Here is a 20,747-nt window from a genome sequence, read left to right as displayed (position 1 = left end):
AATGAGTATCTGTGATAAACCATTTATATAAACCTGCTGGTTTTGTAATCACTTTTAGAGAGGCCTGCACCGCGCTTTCACACTTTGTTTACACAGTTGCACAGCAAAAGGTGCTTAAACGTAGCAAAAGGTGCTTGAACATTTCCATCTCAAGGTTAGCAGCGCTATATCTCAAGAACTTTTTCTTAATTTTTGCTTAGTATATTGTATATTCTAGGTGGCATAGCTTGTTTGAAAACCCTTCTGTTCCATGGGCTGTCCTAAAGGTGTTGGATTCCCGTTATCAACAGCCTGCTGTGGTTTGCTTTTTCTTTAGTGTTGTAATATTTTGCTGCCAGACCAGCCTTCATTAGAGGTCTACTTTTGCTCTGTGAAATTCAAAAATGCAAAAGTTGACATTTGTTCTAATGCATTGATCAAAACAACACAAGCCAAGACCAGTAGATTCTGGGATTCTTTAATTTGATCAAGTATCATGTCAAATGTATGTATTGAAAGTATAGGAAGTCCTCAAGTTACAACTTTTCGCACTTACAGCATTTATAAATTGACACCCTATTTCAACTTTCTGACATGAGTTTTAACTTTACAACACTTGATCTGACACCAAGCCATGCCAGCAAACAAGTTCGCTGCATCACCCATTTCCCTGGAGAACATCTGTCCAAACTGTCTTGGACACTTTCTTTCAGAAAGTAGATGAGACTTCAGAAAAACATGCAACCAAGATGCATGAAGACTCCAGCCAAGAACCCTTCAAAAAGTCCAGCTAAGAGCACTTCAAAACATCTACCAAAATCACCTCAAAGAAATCGTTCCAAATCAATGATTGTTATTTACAACATAAATACATTAATGTGGCTATATTACTCATATATAATTGAACGAGTACAAAATTCTGGGTTATTTTTGGTGAAAACAGGGTATCGGGCCTTGGTTCAGGAACCAACCCCACATTTATAACATTGTTTCCTATGGGAAAATTGATTTTGAGTTGCAACGTTTCTACTTAAGACGTGGTTTTCAGGAACCAATTGTGTCGTAAGTAAACTGAGGAATCCAGAGTGGAGTTCACTTCCAAAAGCCACCTTTATACCTCTGCATTGATATTGGGGGTGGGGAGAGGAGTTAAAAATGGAAAAGTTCAAATAGGATGCTGTTGTGTTGTTTTGGGAGGTTGGGTCCTGGGAGGGGGGGTGGAATCTCCCAGTGCATTTACCATTTGTATTTCATCTTTGTATATTTTGCGCTGGGAATAAAAAGAATGCAGGATTTGAGATATGCTGGATTTGACATACACCAAGTGAACGTAATGTACTGGAGGATCAAGGTTCATATGACATTTCTCAATGATTAGTACAATTCTGAGTATGTTTGCATAAAATATTACTGTACAGAAGAAATGACATTTGTTACAGTCTGTAGGAAACACTACACTAGTTTTAATCAGGAATTTTCCTTAATGATTAGTTGGATAACATGTTTACAACTGAATATTGTTATCATTATTGTGAATAAGCACCGAGTTCACTGAAGCTATTGGTGTACAGTAGGGAAGACCCCAACAGGGTCCTTTTATAACCTTCTACCCTGTCAGAAAAATTGGTGGACAGGTTTTTTTGTTTGTTTGGGTTTTCTTATACTTTAATTTTAATGTTGTTTCTGGAGTGGAATTCCTTGATAGCAAAACAGGTGAGGAAAGATGATCCTCTCCTTTCCACAGTGGAATAACATTATCCCAAGGTGTAAGCCAGTTTCTGTAGTCTCTGAGGCCCAGGTAGGTGGAGGGGACTAGGCCCATATGAGAGAGAAGCTCTGATGTGTAGCAAGCGGGGAAGGTCATCTTATGAGTTGCACTTCTCTATCCCCAGCTCCCTACCATCAGGCAGTTCTTCAATTCCTTGGTGCAAACGTTTGCTTTATTTTTGGCTTTCAGTACAACCTGTCTCTTTTTATGGCTAGTAAGCCTGTGCAAAGCAGCTAGTATTCACTTAAGATTTGGATTGTGCTGATTCAGGGGACAGTGATTTAATTTGGTGATTCAAATCACTATCCCAAATCGATTTGGCTGAATCTGATTCGGAAATTCGGATGCCACCGAATTGGCCAAATCTCTGAATCAAGCGGGTCCCACCCCCAACCCAGTCTCCCAGCTTCCTTGATGGCTGCCCCACCCGGCCCCAGCCCTGCACTCACCGGCTCCTGCCAGGTGTAGCGGGGGCGATCGCCGCTGCATCTCACTGCCCTGCGCTGGTTGGGGGGCTCTGCCATGAGCCCCCAGAAGTCCCAACAGCCACTGCAGTAACCAATGAGTGCGGGGCTTTTTTTTTTTTTTTTTTAAACAGCCAGGAGCTGGGGCAGACAGGGCAGCCATGTGGGAGGAAGAGGCTGGGAGAGTGGGCAGAGGATGGGGCCTCATGGAAGAACCCCCCCATTTCAGTGTGGAGCAGCAGGGCACAGTAAGGATCGCCCCCCACCTGGCAGCAGCTGGTGAATGGGGGCTTTTTTGTTTCATTTTTAAACAGCCAAGAGCTGGGGCTAGGTAGGGCAGCTATGCAGGGGGGTGGGAGCTGGGAGATCAGGTGGGGATTGGGGGGCACTCTGAGGGACTGGGGGAGCATGCAGGGGATGGGGCCTGGTGCAGGTCTCCCCCATTGTCCCCTCCTCCCTCCTCCAGCCTCCCCTCCCTCACCCCTTATTTACCAGTATGGAGTCTGGGTTCAGCTCCCTGCAGCAGCGAGTGTGAACTGCCCGAGTCTCTGTATCTTTTCTGTATTAACTTGGAGAGATTCAAATGATTCGGACCTTTTTATTGGTCTCCTGATTTTGATTCAGAGATTTGGATGCTGAATTGAGCTGAATCTCCTCCGAATCGAATCAGCACCTGAAGCGTCGCATAACCCTAATGGCTAGGTCATTGGCTGAATGACCCATGTGTCATCTACTCTAGAATTTACCCAAGTCTGGTGGTAGCATGTTCATCAGAATAACAATACTTTTCTTGAACTATGAAAATATCAGAACTTAGCATGTCCTTTACTTGATTCTTTATATTGTTTTTATTACCCATCGACTTCATGGGCATGTACATCGTGTATTGTTGCTATACTTTATTCTGGTAAAGAAAAGGAAAATGAGAGATTTGTATGTGAAACCCTTTAAGATATTCACCAAGTCTTCTGTCTGTTTTCCAGAGGGTAATTTTCAACATTGTCAACTTCAGTAAAACAAAAAGCCTCTACCGCGATGGAATGACCCCTATGGTGAAATCCACGAGCAGACCAAAATGGTAAGTTATCATTTTAAGCTTTCGCTAATGGCATGGAAATTTTGTTTCTCTTGAGACTCAGTACCCAAGATACATTGGTTCGGGTATAACATCTACTACTGAGGAACTAAATAATGCTTCTCATCTAGAGCCACAATTCAAGTGGATTGTCTCGTGCACCAAGAGGTCAAATGAGATTGTCACACAGCAAAATATATATAATGCACATAGATCAGCAATTTGTAATCATGTGAATAGGACTCATTATATTTCATTAGGAGAATGATCTAATGCATACAAGGATCCCAAGAATTAGCTACATGACTTGCTTATAGCTAGAAGATTTGTCTGGGTATGAATTGCAGTTAGGCCCTAACAATACAGAGATACACTTGATTATTCAGAGGTGTGTTTTGGCACCTGTTGCTGAAGCTTGTCTGCAGGGCACAGAGGATTGTACCACTTTCCATGCTGTGGACAGCTAGATAATTGGTAAGTGGAGTCTTTTACAACAAAACATGGCAGATTTAGCACTGCAAACAATAGAAGGGTGCCTAAGGAGATGGCGAATTGGTATCTCCTTTCACTTCTGTGTTGGGTAGTGTTGAGTCTAGTATTTGTAGCAGAGGGAACTCATGCCACTATGGTAGGTGCTGCAGTTACCACTCTTTTTTTGGCTGCTGTTGCACCAGGTATTCCACTTGCTGTATCCAAGACAGATACAATATCTCTAGACATCGCTGCTAACGAGGCCCCTAGAGCAGATGTCAGTAGTTCTAAAAGGCACGAGGGTGCCACACGGAAGTTCATAGTCCTGCCTCCCTGAAGTTCATAGTTGAACTTTTTTTTTGGTGGACCCAGTATTTCTCCCTTTCTCGCTGGTTAAAAAAAAAATCCTCCTGGTTCTGCAGTGAAAAAGTGTCCATAAAGCCTCTGAGTTCTGCAAACTAGGTCTTGGGCTGGCACGGTCTTCTCTTCTATGGAAGAAGAGAGGTTTTAAAGAGTATATGCCAATTTTGTCTTTCTACTAGCCTGCACTGATACAGGAAAAGCCAGTGTTTGGAGACAGGATGGGGCTGATGCTGTCTGGGTCCAAGCTCAATACAAATATTTAATGACATCTTAAAATGCATATATCAATAATCCTAATTATGCTTCTTCGTATATTTTAAGATTCCAGTTTTATACCTATACCTGTTCCAGGCTACACTTATTAAGTAGGTTCCTATCCTCTTTCAAGCCTTCTTTTTTTCTTTTCTAACTGTGATCTAGTATTTTCTGCCTAGTATTTTCTATGTGTAAATGTACATTGTTGCTTTTCTACAAATGTTATTCCTTATTTCAGTTTCAAATTAAAAGGTACATTTCTCTGAAATGGTATAGAGCTGGCTCTTTCTGGAACAGATAGACTGTTTCAGTGTTTTCAAAAACACCTTTCTCCTCGATTTTCCCAGGAGATCTATTTATTTTTGTGTTTTATATTTTTGGGGGTGTATTTTGTTTTCATGAAAGGGAGGGATGAATAGCACTGCCTGGAGCTAGGCAGAGCGTAGGCAGCAGGAGCTATGCTGCTTCCTCCCGCAGCTGTGCTGCTGCTCCACCTTCATCCTGTTTCAGAAATCCTTGTTGCAATTCGTGGCATAATATACTGCAGATTGAGTGGCTTTGGCAATGAAGTACATTTTTTTTTAACTTGAAATGTAACGTTATTCTGTTAAAAAAATGAATTTGTATTTGCTTTCTAATGGTCTGTGGATGAAAGCGTGCTGCTGTACTTTGCAGGAAAACAGCCATTCATACAGTTACTAAGGCCTGTAATGATATTGGGGTCTAGTCTCCTCAGTACGATTTACAGTGCATTAACATTAATGGGAGTTGTATGCGCACACCAAGAAGAGAAATGCACCCTTTATTCTTGGATATATGATTTTTATTATAGCTGAGTGTCTTCCTTTCAGATTATTTTTGAGATGTCTTTATAGTCATCTCAATATCTGTTTCCATGGCATTCTAGTGAAACCTGTAAACAAAATTATTCCCATGGTGTTTGGTGGTTTGGGTTTTTTTTGGTTGAATCAGGATTTACTAGTACTTATAGCTGCTAGAGCAGCATTTGGGTAGTTGTAGTCCTTGAATAAGAATGGGGTAGTCTCTATCCATATTGGTTCGATGCTCTTAGACTATTAAGAAGTATTGGATTACTGGGGCTCTGCGTAGATGAGGGGGTTCACTTGAGTGGGTTGTGATGTAAGATGGGGCGGCCAACCTGTAGTACATATACCACAAGTGGCACGGGCAGCCTAGGTGTGTGCCATATAGCAGATTGGGGAATGGGCAGCACAGGGCAGATAGGAAAAGGAGCAGAAAGTGGATCAGCAGATCAGACAAGGGAAGGGGGTAGGAGTGACAGAAGGGAATTGGAGGGTACTTGCTAAAAATTGTGGTCCACACCAATGTAAGTTCATGACCTGAGACTAACGTGGGACTATTTCTACCTTGGACCATGACTTAAATGGTTTTTCTTTCCTGGTAACTTGACAAACATGATTTAGGGGGTGGGCAGGGGACATAATCATGCAGATTGAAAAGGGCAGGGGAGCTTACTATGGTTCAAGGTAATCTGCAGTAGCTAGTTCAAGTTACTGCTCCACCCCACATCTCACTATAGTAATGTAGCAGCTGTTTCATTTTTGTGTAAGCCACTCTGATTTAGTGTCATGTAGTTGGGGTAGGAGTGGAAGGGTGAAACCGTTACTATAGGCTGACTGATGTGCACTTATGATCCCTTTTAAATCAGTATGATTGCTTTGTTCATGGTCTCAGACAGCTGAATCGACTGAAAATACAGATAGAAAATGATGCATCTAGTTAAGAAAACATGAAACAGTGCACATGTCTGAAAATCAAAAATAACGACATGAAAATGACAGAAGCAACACTGCAAGTCACTACCGCACCTGTGAACCTCATTGTTTTGGGTATTTGTGAGGCTCGGTTGTGATTGCCTGGGTGGGCTGGTGGATCCCAGTGAAGGTTTGTGGCCCATACTGGAATTCTCCCCACATTCATCTGGCCACATCTCATTCATTCTTTCAGTGATAAATATTAAAACATAGGTCGGCTTTGCTTTTGAGGTGAAGGGGTGTATTCCTGTCTCACGTTCAAGAGATCCAGCTGCACAACTCTCCTTAATAACAGAATTTATGGCGTGATTGGTCTGAGTAAGAAGATTCCTGTTGTATCGAGGGCAGAACTTGGTCCCGTGTGTCTAAAACCCCAGTGTATCAGAAAGAGATTGGTCTCTGGAGAGTATGAGGTTTTTTAAAGAATATTAATATCTGATCTGAATGTACCTGCGTGAACTTGGCTTCAAGACTTTCAGTGATTTCCACATTTGACTCTTGACTCTGGAACAAATCAGTGTCAAGTGCTCTTGAAGCACTGAGGATGTCAAATACAGATCGACATTTTTGACCTGGATTTTCTTGCCCTGGGTGGTAAGATCTTCAAATGCAGTTGGTATAAGGGTTCACCTCCAATGTTACTGATGCAAACAGAGGATATCACTGCCGTCAAAGTGCTCCGTGTGGACACAGATGTTCTAGTGTTGACATATTCTTCTCTTTTGAAGTAAGTCCAAACATTACCAGTAATGAGCTTCTTAAAAAGAGGCAGCTGTATGCCGAAGGATAAGAAACAGCAGACTTTTTGGAGAAGTAAAAGATTCTGTTTTTAAGAGGTAAAAAAGAAAAGTAGATGGTGATGAAAACTCATCCTTTTTTTATTTTTCCACCGTACAACTTCAGGATCCACTCCTGGAATTTACTTCTACCCAGAACTGGATATTTAGGGTATAAAACAATCAAAAAGAAATCCAAGTACTTCACTTTTCCAGTTCCTCCCCTCCAACCTCCCCCCAGATAAGATGTGAAGTTGTATTGCAATCTGTCAGCTGCATCAGTCAAACCTTGTTGCAATGAACCCAAGCTTCGTGAAGAAATGCAGCATCATGTCATGTCGGGTTACATCAGTCGCATTTCGTGGGGAATTGGACATGATGAAATTCCCGATTTTAATTCAAGCCAATGGGATAAAATGCGACTTGTCAAATATAATTTTTGTTCAAAATTATCCAGACAATTATAACTGCTGAATAAAAATATTAGAGCAGCAGGGCTGATCTTGGCAATTAGTTTCAATTTGGTATTTATTTATTTTTTGAGAAACTGAGCTTACCACTTCACTCCAAAAGTCCAGCTCCCCTTGCAATACAGTTCTTCTTTGTTGGTTTCTTTTCAAATGCAGCCTACTCATGCTGGTATTGTGTTCATGTTTTCACACTATAATCTCCATCTTTAGGAGACTGTTAGTAAGCTTTAATGTAGGCACAGCAATGGAATAATTTTTTACCCACTACCTATGCTGTATCTTTATATTGATGCCGCAAAGTTTTATAACTTTCTCAAAGTGAAATAGAAAAGTGACGTGTTAGAAAGGCAGCAGATTTTCTGAATGATGAAGTGAGGAAATACCCCCTTTGGGCTGGGAAGAGCTATAACTCTTGATTATTCAGCATGAGCATTGCCTCGTTGGGGACATTAGTTTTTCAAATTGAGCTAATCTTTTAAAAGTAACAACTGGCCACTCATCACCTTAGGTATTTCAGCAGGATCATGTGCAGAACTCTAATTAGTATTTATAGAACGGCAGCTCCTCCCAGTAGAATAGTAGCGGTAGCTGGCAAATATCTGGTTGACACCTGTTAAGTCTTCAGACTTCCAGCGTATTTTATTCTGCATTTTAAATGAGCAGAGAGTTCTAGGTGAAGTCCTCATAATTAAGGGATAAAGGATAATAAATGACGTGGTTCCTGAGTGGATGCACTTTAAGGTTAAAGGGATTGCTCTTCAACTGTGGTGCAGTATTACATGAGTATATTTGTTTGTAAGTGGTAATGCAGGTAAAATAGTATGGAACAGTCAGCACATAAAGAAAGGGTTTATGTATAGTTTACCTGGTTTTTATTATTATTATTTTTAGTTTCAGCTTTCAGCCTTCTTCTTAGTGATACTGTCACTAGTTTTTCCCCTCTTTTCTCTGTCTCCAAGTACCCCATGGTCCAAGGTCCCCAAGGGTGCACATCCCCAGCAGTCAGGACTGGCAGGATCAGCTTAAAGGGTGATCTCTGAACATACTGGCAGGTCCCTTTAGCACACAGCAAATTGCCCCGCGTGGGTTAGGGGAGGCTGGGGCCAGCAGCCTTACTTGGGGTCCTCGGGGCCTCCCAGGGCTGCAGCACATGCTGCCCTAAATGTACCAGCCTGCTTTTTTTGCCCTTTTTTTTTAATACCAGGAGTTCTTGATATGTAATTTTGCCTCTGCTCTGCAAATATGCAGCACGGAGAGCTTATGCATGTGTGCTGCATGCATTTTTGCGGTGCCCCAAAGCCTTTGAGGTGCCACAAAGTGCATGTGGATGTTTGTCTGGATGTACCCTACTTGTCTTCCTGTTCTGTCTCCAGACTTGTAGTCAGTTTTTTTTGTTTCTAGTATTCATTTCTCCTGTAATAAATCATGTTGTTGTTTGTCTCCTTCCTGATTGCCTGTGGTAAAGAATGATCTCTGGGAGAGTGATGTTTCTGGCTAACCCATTCTATGGAAAGGAGGGGGGTGCCTAATTTCATAACCCAAGGGCAAGCCACCTAGATCTGGCTAGATCTGCTACGGCTACTGTGAAGTCTGGTAAAGGGCAATGGAGCTGGAGCTTGCAGGGATAAGGAATTATCCTATAGGGCAAACCATGTTCTACTTCTTGGGACATATAGCAGGACAGTGGGGAGAAACTCGGGGATATCCTATGGATGAACTTGAGAGAGATGTGTACCCCTGACAAAGGTCAGGCCGCTATCAAACTGTTGTGCAAAGTACATTAATTAAACAGTACTATCTTTTTTACTTAAAAAAAAAATCCATTTCCTGATGAGGAGTTGGGCTTTAGTATTACGGCATCTCTTAAGAAGGAAGAGGTGGTGGCTTTATATCTTTTAGAGTTAGGCAAGTACGTGAGAAGGCCTGAATGATCACAAAAGTTATTCATTTTCAGAAATTAAGTGCATCTTCTGTATTACAATTGTGTATATATGGATTTGGAAGAATAAGAATAGGAAAAAATAGGTTGGGTCCTCATTACTTGAGCTATGAAATAGATTGCACCCTATTCTCAATTACATCATTTATAGCAGTAAGTGAAAGATTAAAAAGTCAAATCCTGCTTCTAGCAGAAGTGAGCCGGGCCCTAAAACTATCCTGCTGAGTGTAGCTTTGATAAATGTGAATAGTTTGTGGCAAGGAAGACAGTTAAACTTTTTGTTGACTGAATACCTTACTAGAAATGTATTAAGATGTACACAATCAAATGCATTGGAAATAATTGAATATCTTAAGAAGGAAGCAAACATGAGGTTGAAATAGAAAACCATAAAGAAGAAATACGTGTACTAAAAGTTTCAAGTCAGTTGGTCTATGCTTTTATTCCACATGGGACACAAGGCAGGACCCAGCTGGCTCCAGCTATCACAACCTGCCGCAAGAGCTCCCGTCTTGAGCTACTGGGTTCCCAACCTGCTGAGCTCACTGTGTCTGGTGTTATGCCAGCGAAGTCTATGTTGCCCATGTTTTCTTCTCCCAGTTGGTTTCTAGGTCAGTTCTTGTTAGTCCCGATGGGATGCCTGTAGTTTTTACGGATGCCCAAGCCAAATAAGTCTTTTTTTTCAATTTCCCTCCCTAATTGACAGTTGCTGGTGATGTCCTGTCTTTTTCCTAGTGCTTTCATTTGTGTCTTTATTCTACCATGCTACTCAGACATTTAATACTCTCACCGCCATCGTGCTTTTTGGCTGTTTTTGAGACGCCAGGTGTCAGAGCCAGAGGTTGAAACTGAGTTTGTGTTGCAGTTGCATGGATTTAAGCTCGTCTTTAGATTTATGGCTTTTTTTCCCCTATACATTAATTGGTTTTTGTAAATGCGCTGCTTGTTTTGCCTTTGCGACACAACGTTCCCATGTGTGCTGCCATTAGTCACGATGTTGCTTTCCAGGTAACAAGTCTTGTACCTCCTTCTACCTGTGCCTTAAGTCACATTGCTACTGACTCTTGCTGGCTACCAACAGATATAAGTTCGGGCTTTGTTTGGTTTATTATCGAACACCGCTTTTCAAGCTTGTGTTTGCAGCCCGCTTGTCTACTCTCGCATCCTATCAGCAGCATTTCTGCAATGCTGTCCATGAAATCAAGATACATTAATTTCTTTTCATTAAACCTTTGTATTCCAGGCTCTCCTCCCATCCCATGCCTTAATACTCACCTAGTAATGACTGCAAAAATTACTGGAGATTATATGCAACCCATTTTAATCTTTAACCACCCCGACGTTTTCCTTTTAGGGCTTTGATTTTATCTCTTATCTTGTCTGGGATGCCATACTATTCATGATCTTCCACATAGATGGTTTATGCAGACTGTTGAGTGTCAAGTTGCAAAACGACTGTTAAAAACACTGTTTAAAAAAAGGGAGAGAGGGACAGAAAACTAACCATACTAATGATTGCTTGTGTCCCCCCTTATTTATCTAACTGGTTTTCCATAAATCAATATGTTCATGTTACAGCAGAACTCAGCGGCCCAGTCAGGATCAAGATGCATCATGCTAAATTGCAGGGGAAATATATAATAGACATGACACTGCTCCAAACCCTGAGAGTTTTGTGTTTGATTTATTGATTTCAATTGAAGCGCTTAAGCTAATACTGAGCACTTCTGAAAATCCCAGCCTTAAAGATTTATTCCAAGCAGTAACTGTTTAGGACACATGGCATAAAGCTTATGTGAAAGCCTAAATATTTGATGCTTAAGGTATTTGCATGGAAAAGACTTACAGTGACATATCGTAATACCTCAGTCTGATTGCCACCACGAGTTCCACACATTCATTGCTGGCACTCTGTGGTCCTGAAGGCTGTCGTTAGCAAAAGTCACCCTCTCTACTTCATGCACGGGAGGTTAAATGTGCATCAGAAACAAATGGCACTTTTTTCCTGTTCACTGCAGTTTTGGTCATCTGTTGTTAAAAATCTTAACACGGGGCAGTTACCTGAAAATGGTCTTTTTGTTCTAATTAAACGTCTACAGTGAGGCTTCCCCCCTCCTCCCCAAAGCACTTGGCTCTGGGATATTCCCACTGAAGTCAATGAGAGTTTAGCCCTTGAATTCAGTGGGACCAAAGTCAACTCAGTGCTGTATATCATTGCCTTATCCCCACCCAGATAGTCCATCTCACTCATGTGGTGGGTATTTAATTAAATGGATTACATGACAAGTGTTCTGGGAACCGGGCTACTAAACGTTTGTCTGTTTAGAAATGGAGTCCCCCTCAGCCCCAAATTAAGTTATGTAAGGTATATAAAGGTGAGCTACAGCTAAGTCACAGCAGAGTTGAACTACAACTCCCCACAAGGACCCAGAAGCCTTCAACAGGAATTCTGTACTTGGACCTAATGGAGCAAAGCTAAATGAAAAACATCTTGGTTAAGAATAGCCATTTATGGGGCAGAAGCACGTAGAAGTAAGAGCCCTACACAGTGCAAGTGTCACTGAGGCATGTACTTGAAAACAAGGCTGCTCCATAATACTAATAAGACTATCTAAAGAAGAGCCAAAGCAATTTAATCAGAAAGTGTGTTTCTTTAAAAAAAAGTTTTGATAAGTTTCTAAGAATGTCTCTTAGAAATTTAACAGCCCTGTTTTAAGGGCTAACAGGGTTGAATTTCCCCTGACAGGACTGAATTTCACCTTTAATGAGATACGTATGATATTATATAATTAAAGGCCGTAAAGAGAACATACCAGGATACTGCATCCCACAGGCACCCTGGACAGTCGCTTTTCCTTACTTTTTAATTGCTTAGCATTGCCAGCTGTAAAGTTCTTTTAACATGGTTATAAGTTTGTCTGGGTTTTTTTATGTTAATGTTTTATGGTTTAAAGTATCAACATGTAAAAACATATGATGTGCAATATGTCAGAGAGAACACTGTGGAAACCACCTTATCTTTTGGAATTGCCTGTTTTTTCACTGTTTAATTCAGTCGTTAACAACAACTTTTTTGCATTCATTTTTCTGTGAAGAAACAATGTTTAGTGAATAGAGAAAGTGACTGGGAATCAAGCATATGGGCAGTTTTGATAAAAAGAAGAATATGGCTATCAGATGGATGTCTCTTTGCAATACAGTGTTAAAAGCTGAGACACGTTATCTCTGTTATAATGAAATGCACTGTAGCAGAATTTGGGTAGAAAATATAACAGTTGTGATGTGCCATGAAAATGTAGAGATATAGCAGACATGAAGTTATAAATATGTATATTAGGAGATAATACAACATTATGTTATCAAAATAAATTCTGTAGTATGTGAAACTATGTCTTGTGGGGTTGAGCAACTGGAATAGATACTGAACTGCAGTACTTACAAGAACTAATTTTTATCTCATGATTACTGAAGTCAGCAGTGGAAATTAATATTTGCACGTTGTCCTGCTTTTTTTAAACTTTAAAATTAAATATGACAATGTAATGGTAATCTATATTAATTTTTCTTTGTGAATGAGTCTTCAGAGGCTGAGGAGGGGTGTTTGTGTATTTCTTTTTTCCCCCCCTGCTCAACTACCCTACAGTCCAGTGGCTGGGGAACTGGCTCTGAGGGTGGACCCAGAGAGTGGTAGTTGACAGACCCGAATCATCATGGCACTCGGTGAGTAGTGGTGCCCCCCAAGGCTCCATTCTCAGACCTGTACTCTTTAATGTCTATATAAATTATTTAGACTCTGGTGTCAGAAGTGGACTGGCCAAGTTCGCTGGTGACACCAAACTATGGGGAAGAGTGTCCACACTTGAGGATAGGCTGGTGATCCAGCCCGACCTTGATAGGTTGACAAGGTGGGCTGTTGAAAACCTGATGGTATTCAGTACGGAGAAATGCAAGGTGCTCCACCTTGCTGGGGTGGGGGGCGGGGGGCAACCCTGCATCACACGTACAGGTTCGGCAGTGCTACACTTGCTAGCATCATGACTGAAAGAGACTTGGGGGTCATGATTGACCACAAGATGAACATGAGCCACCAATGCGATACTGCAGCCAGCAAAGCGAACAAAACTCTGGCTTGCGTCTACCGATGCATCTCGAGCAAGACCCAGGATGTCATCCTCCCACTGTATTCGGCCTTGGCAAGGCTGCATCTGGAGTACTGTACCCAGTTCTGGGCTGCGCAATTCAGAAAGGATGTGGAGAAGCTTTAAAGAGTCCAGAGGAGAGCCACACACATGATCAGAGGGTAAGAGAGCAGGACTTACGAAGAGAGGCTGAGAGCCATGGGACTCTTCAGCTTGGAAAGGCACAGGCTCAGGGGTGACTTGGTGACAGCCTATAAGTACATAAAGGGTGTGCATCAGGATCTGGGGGAACCTGAGCACTTCTTACCCCTTGGGCAGGGGGCTGGCTCCGGTGATCTTACGAAGTCCCTTCCAGCCTTAATGTCTACGAAATCTATATAGGAAATAGCTCAGCCATTTAAGGGGCATATAGAGGAGCAACAATGGACTACTCTACATCTCTGGCTCCTGCCTTGTCTTCAGGTATGGTTTCCCACCCAGCCTGGTGTTCTGTGCCTGCTTGTTCCTGTCTCAGATTATTCAGGTGGACCTCTGCCTTCTGACCTGTGCCTGGCATCCTGGTACTGTGCCCGAGTCTTAACACTTAGATTTTTTTTTTAAGCTGCTGACCTGCTAGACTTCACTTCCTAAAGATCTTTGTCGTCACTGTTGTTGATAATCAGAGAGAGTAAAAATACTGCACACTTATCATAGCTAATCATAATATACTGAAACAGAGCTTATCAGGAAGTAATACTTGAGATGTAGGAATCTGGGACAGGTATTTCAATTGGTGAAGTTAATAATTGTTTTTAGATGATATAAAATAGACTACTGTTAAAAATATATGATACATTTTCAGGAAACCTGCTCCCCCGTCACAAGGCACGCTGCGTCCCAGCCAGGTGCTCTGCGGTGCGGGGGCTCCACAGCGGAGCTGAGCTGCCTGCTCCCCGTCTTGAGGCACCCTGCGCCCCAGCTGGGCTGGGAGCACCTGGCTGGGGCGCAGGGCACCTCAGCATGGGAGCGCCACAGCACGGGGAGATGGGAGAGCAGGCAGCCCTTTTGTCCCAGCATCCACCACTTCGGCATGATTTGTGCTGCTTTTTTCCCCCCAGGTCTTTTTTTTCCCCTTTTTGTTACCAGGAAATCCTGGTATTTTGCCCCAGCTCTGCAAATCATCAGCAGCCACACACTGATTAATGTGCAGCTCGTGTGGTTTTTGGAGCTGCAAAGAGGTTTGCAGTGCCACAGACCACATGTGCCTGCACATCTGGATCCAGCCTAAGGGTTTAGATGCCAAAACCCCGTCTGAATACAGAAAGGCAAAGTGAATGAAAACGGAGGGGAAATTTCCCAAAGTGAAATGCAAGCTGAAACTCTGAGTTTACAGTAGAAAAATTGCATGTTGACTATGTTTTTCTCCTGTATTTACAGTGGAAAAAGAAAAATGGTCTCCATAAAGTAAGGGGGAGCCTGACTGGGACCAAATATAGGAAGGGGTGTTGTAGCTCTGAATTGTCCTGCTACTCAATACTGCACAACGGCTATATGAACAGTATTTCCACCGCATGGATTCCTCTGATGTGTTGAAGGGTAAGGAAGAGCTGGGGAGGAAAATCTGCTCCGAGAACCCATTAAAGAGCAAAAGCAAAATGCGTACACATGTACATGTTCACATGTATGTTGGTGTTGGGGTTTCTACCTATAGGATCAACTTTGCAGAGGGCTTTGCCTCTCTTTTTGCAGGTGTAATATGCGATGTTAAAGGTTCATCCCCCTCAAAACTGAGCATTACTAAAGATCCCAGTTTGCATCTGCTATTTTCTTCTTGGCTACAAAGATGAACCCAGATATTTTAGTGAAAATTAAACCCATTAGTAGGATATGTTTCTGAGATTGTAATCCTTTAAAATATCACCTGTCTGAAGGGAAAAAGATATATCCTTGGGTAGAATCTTCTTCTGAGACAGAAGAAAAGAAAGGGCCATTACTTTTATTTTAGCAAAGCTCCCATTATCAAAGGTATTTTCTCCCTAATTTACAGAAGATGTGGATTCAAAGCTTAGCAAACCTTTTGGTAAGTGAAGTTGAGATATTTCTTAAGCAATACATAAGGAGAAATATAGCTCTCACAAATAGCATTTACACAGCTTGCCTTGTTGCATGAATCACATGCATTAAAAACCCACTTATGTTTCCATAAGAACCATCACCGTAAGCACCTATTTCTTTAATCAATACTCATGGAATGGTAACCTTTATTGTGTTTTACTTTTACGCCTCACTTCAGTGCTCACTTTATGCATTCGTAGGTCCTTTTTTTTTTTGCATAAACATCCCAGAAATAATCTTAAAAATCCCAATGTTGCAGCAGACCTCTCTCTGAAGTCAAATCATTTATTAAAAATATAGTGCAGTGTTTTAAAACTGGTGACAAAGGAAATCCCAGTCTCAAGCAGAGAGCAGTGCTGGTACGTTTGTATGTTCGCTTGTTGGAATGCTTTCCTGGATCCCTTCCAAGATACTTTCAGATTGAACAGCTGGATTTTCAAAATGGTAGATCGGTCTACTGGTCCTCTAGTGCAAGATATGGAAATGAACAATTTTGAGAAATGCAGGCATCTGTTAACTAATAGATTATTTGCGGTGGCATTTAAATTTGAACACTTGGGCCAGAGGCAGAAAAACCTAAATGCCAGTAAGGAGCAGTGGACGTTGTCAGGCTCCTGACTTCTGTTCTAGGCCGCTTTATATTGAATGCAAGATGTGTGGCAAACCCAGAAGTGGACTGGAAGTACCGGAAGTGGACTGGATCCTCTGCTGAGTGTGTGTGTGGGGGGTTCCTGCACCCCCCCAGCTCGGCGATCAACCGCAGGGGGACCCTGGGTGCCCCCTCAAACCCAGGAGGCACCAGTAGCTGAGCCTGCGAGGCACAGGGGGTCCCCTGGCGGACCTGGAAGTGCTTCTGGTGTACTTCTGGGTCTGCGGCCAAGCCCGCTGGGGACCCCCCCCCACGCTCCTGTGGGACATTCCATCCAGCATTGCAGCGTTCACAAGCCACCTACTACCTTGAGGCATGTAGAAAAAATATTTAAAGCTGTGTCCATGTCCAAATCATCAAATCTTTCTGAGTCTCTCCAAATTGATTTGGAGGGTTCTGATTTGATTCAGAGAGATTAAAGGGGCTCCTGATTCCATTCAGATTCAGAGGTTCAGCCACCAAATTGGGCTGAATTTCCGCCGAATCGAATCGGCGACTGAAGCTTCACAAGGCCCTAGTATTCATTCCCCCGTTTACAGATGGGAATCGTGAAACATACACTTAGTGTTTCTGAGCTTCTCCGCTGCACGGTCCACTAAACCATATTGCCTTTCATCTCCAAGGGAAATGAAAAGCTGCAGACCCTGGAGTGAAAGATTTAAACTTTCTAAACCGGTTAGGTGGGTATTGTGACACACATTTAATTATATACTGTTAGATTCTGCTCCCTATAAATAGCCCAGCTGTAAGCAGGTGCACAATTATATTTGGTTTTCTTCCTTTCTTTTTTTTTTTATTTTTGAGATTTAACTTTTCAGAAACTTGGAGAACAAACAGCTCTGAATAGCAATGCATTGAGATCACAGGAAATTGTCCATGGTGCTTCAAAAAGGTGCCCTTTCCATTCCTTAACCAGGTACCTACACCTGGGATTTATTTCATAGCTTTCATAGACATTAGGGCTGGAAGGGACCTTGGGAGATCATCGAGTCCAGCCCCCTGCCCAAAGGGCAGGAAGTCAGCTGGGGTCATAGGATCCCAGCAAGATAAGCATCCAATTTACTCTTGAAGGTGTTCAATGTAGGTGCTTGAACTACCTCTGCTGGCAGACTGTTCCGGACCTTGGGGGCTCGGACAGTAAAGAAATTCTTCCTTATGTCCAGCCTGAAACGGTCTTGCAGGAGTTTGTGACCGTTCGACCTCGTCATCCCTTGGGGCGCTCTGGTGAACAGACGTTCCCCCAGATCCTGGTGGTCACCCCTGATAAACTTATAGGTGGCCATCAGATCACCCCTGAGCCTGTGCTTTTCCAGGCTAAAGAGTCCCGTGGCTCTCAGCCTGTCATTGTAAGATCTGTTTCCCTGACCTCTGATCATGCGCGTGGCTCTCCTCTGGACTCTCTCAAGCTTCTCCACATCCTTGTTGAATTGTGGAGCCCAAAACTGGAGGCAGTACTCCAGCTGCGGCCTCACCAAGGCTGAGTACAAGGGGAGAATGACGTTCCGGGATTTGCTCGAGAAGCATCTATGGATGCACGCCAGCGTTTTGGTCGCTTTACTAGCCGCAGCATCGCATTGCAGGCTCATGTTCATCTTGTGGTCAGTGATGACCCCCAAGTCTCTTTCTTCTGTAGTGCTAGCCAACGTAGCACTGCCGAGCCTATAAGGGTGCTGCAGGTTTTTCCTCCCAAGGTGGAGAACCTTGCATTTTTCGGTGTTAAACACCATGAGGTTCTCATCTGCCCATTTGCTGAGCTTGTCCAGGTCAGCCTGGATCACCCGCCTATCTTCTGGCGTGGATGCTTTGCCCAAAAGTTTGGTGTCATTGGCGAACTTGGCCAGTCCACTCCTGACTCCAATGTCCACATCATTAATGAAGATGTTGAACAGGATGGGTCCCAGGACAGAGCCTTAAGGGACCCCACTGGTCACAGGGCACCATGTTGAGTGACTGCCATCAATCACAACCCTCTGGGTCCGACCACAAAGCCAATTTCCCAGCCAGCAGATCGTGGTGGAGCCAAGAACACAACTGGGCAGTTTGGCCAAGAGGTGATCATGGGATACCAGATCAAAAGCTTTTTTGAAGTCAAGATATGACATCAATCTCTTCTCCCTCGTCCAGGTGATAGGTCACCTGGTCATAGAAGGAAATGAGATTGGTCAAACAAGACCTACCCGCAACAAACCCATGCTGGCTATCCCTTAGGATGTTAGCCTGGGCCAGTCCATCAAGGATGGCCTCCTTAATAAACTTTTCTAAGATCTTCCCCAGGATAGAAGTCAGGCTAATGGGCCTGTAGTTAGCCGGATCCACTCTTCTCCCTTTCTTGAAGATCGGCACCACATTGGCCTTCTTCCAGTCTTCGGGCACTACACCAGAGCGCCAGGAGTTTTCAAAGATCCGTGCCAGGGGCTGGGCTATGACGCTCGCCAGCTCCTTGAGTACCCTGGGGTGCAGATTGTCAGGGCCAGCTGACTTGAAGGTATCCAGCTTCTCAAGGTGTTCCTTCACGAGGTCAGCATTGATGGAGGGTAGGGGATCCCCCTTACCCAGATTTCCCTGTCCCGTAGCAGGTGTGGGCATCCCGTGTGACTGATGAAAGACTGACGCAAAGTACCTATTTAATAGGTTGGCTTTTTCCTGGGCGTCAGTTGTCAGTTGCCCCATCTGGTTTAGCAGGGGTCCAACATTGCCCTTGCTTTTCCTCCGGCTCCCCACATATCTGAAAAAGGACTTTTTGTTGTCCTTGATGCCTGAAGCTAGTTGGAGTTCAGTTGCAGCCTTGGCTTTCCTGGTTTGCTCCCTGCAGGACCGGACCAGCGCGGAGTAATCCTCCTTGGAGGTGAATCCCGTCCTCCATCCTTTGTAGGCTTTCCTTTTTAGCCACAGTAGGTCCGCTAGGTCTCTGGAGAGCCAGGGGGGCTGCTGTGCCTTATTGCTGCCTTTCCTCCATGTTGGAATAGATTTAGCTTGTGCACTGAGGATCGCTTCCTTGAGAAGCAACCACTCTTCTTGAACTCCCATCTCCCTGGGGTCATGGTCCCTGAGGGCCTGACCGACTAGCCTCTTGAGCTTGTCAAAGTTGGCTTTTCTGAAGTCAAGGACTTCTGTGTTGCTGACTGACTTGCCAGCTTTACGGCGGATGGTGAAGGTGATCCGCTCGTGGTCGCTGTCACCCAACTTCCCATCAATCACTAGGTCGCCAATTAGGTCGTCCCCCATAGCCAGTACCAGGTCAAGCAGCGCTTTGCCTCTCGTTGGCCTATAGACTTCTTGAGTCAGGTAGAGGTCATCCACGCACGAGAGAAAGCTTTGCGCCCACTCAGATTTAGCTGAGTGATCTTCCCACGAGATGTCCGGGTAATTGAAGTCACCCATGACAACCAAGGTCCTGGAGCAAGCGGCCTCAGTCAGTTCCCGGGCGAACTCCTGGTCAAGCTCGGGACTTTGAGTGGGAGGTCTGTAGTAGACTCCCACCGTTGTGTCCCCTGTGCCGAATTCCCCACGAATTTTTACCCAGAGGGTCTCTAGCTGTCCATGCCGGTCGCCAACATCAGCTTGCAGGGACATGTAGCTTTCCTTCACATAGAGAGCTACACCCCCGCCCCTTTTGTCAACACGATCCCTCCTGTACAGGGTATAGCCCTCTATCCCTGTGGTCCAGTCATGGGTGGAGTCCCACCAGGTCTCCGTTATCCCAATGACATCATATTTCTTTGCACTGAGCAGGAGGACGAGCTCGTCCTGCTTGTTGCCCAGGCTCCTGGCATTAGTGTACAGGCAGGCAAGTGTGCCCTTGGGGGCTCTTGCCTTGCCCACAGATTGTGCCAGGGCTGGGGCAGGGGTGGGCCCCCTTAAGTGCCTTGGTCCGCTGGCTTTGCAAGGGCCGTTCAGCGCGCCAGCAGGGGCAATAGTCCCCCCATCCCCCAGTGGGCTTAGTTTAAAGCCCAGTGGAGCAGGTCAGCCAGCCTGGCTGAGAAGAGCCTCCTCCCCAGCATGAGTTTTGGCTCATAGATACTCAGGGAAGTGAATGGGTTTGCTCCAATCCTGAATTGAGAGTTTAAAGTTATTTTCAGTGGTGGAATCCAAATATGACTACAAACTTTTTTTAAACGGTTGGGTCTTTGACCGGTCAAATAAAGTTTGGTCAACTCATCGATCGAATATTGATCAAAATTATAAAAACTACCAGTAGGTCCATATAACACACAGAAAAAACACAGATTTTCCATTAAGAAATGCATAAAAATAAAATCAGATTTCTGTCAATAAAACTACAAAAAATGTAGGGTTTTTTGTAAAATTGCTATAATCTTTGACCGGCCAGTTGACCATATGTAGTCAGTCATTTGACCAGCTTGCCAACCCTAGTTTTTCATACTACCCCTGCTATAACCCCAGAACATGCACATTCATGTTGTTTTACAAATCGGTGAGAAAAAGAGCTGCAGTGTCTAAATCAAAACAGTGAAAAAGCCATCCTTAGGCTCCAGTGTGAATGGACTC

General features: G+C 43.7%; 1 protein-coding gene across 2 annotated transcripts in view; it reads left to right on the top strand.

Moving 5' to 3' along the window:
• The window catches only part of LOC149863422 (cytosolic carboxypeptidase 6-like), a 1,473,463-nt gene that overhangs the window by 411,623 nt on the left and 1,041,093 nt on the right, over positions 1 to 20,747 (top strand). For both annotated transcript variants that reach the window (XM_090050142.1, XM_090050145.1), the window contains exon 4: positions 3,195 to 3,289. In XM_090050142.1, the coding sequence (XP_089906268.1) occupies positions 3,195 to 3,289 (95 nt within the window). The remainder of the gene's footprint in view (positions 1 to 3,194; positions 3,290 to 20,747) is intronic.

Source organism: Crocodylus siamensis, chromosome 5 (genome assembly GCF_052110815.1).
Source record: "Crocodylus siamensis isolate JL-2025a chromosome 5, ASM5211081v1, whole genome shotgun sequence".
NCBI lineage: Eukaryota > Metazoa > Chordata > Crocodylia > Crocodylidae > Crocodylus > Crocodylus siamensis.
This window is presented reverse-complemented; position numbering and strand designations above follow the sequence as displayed.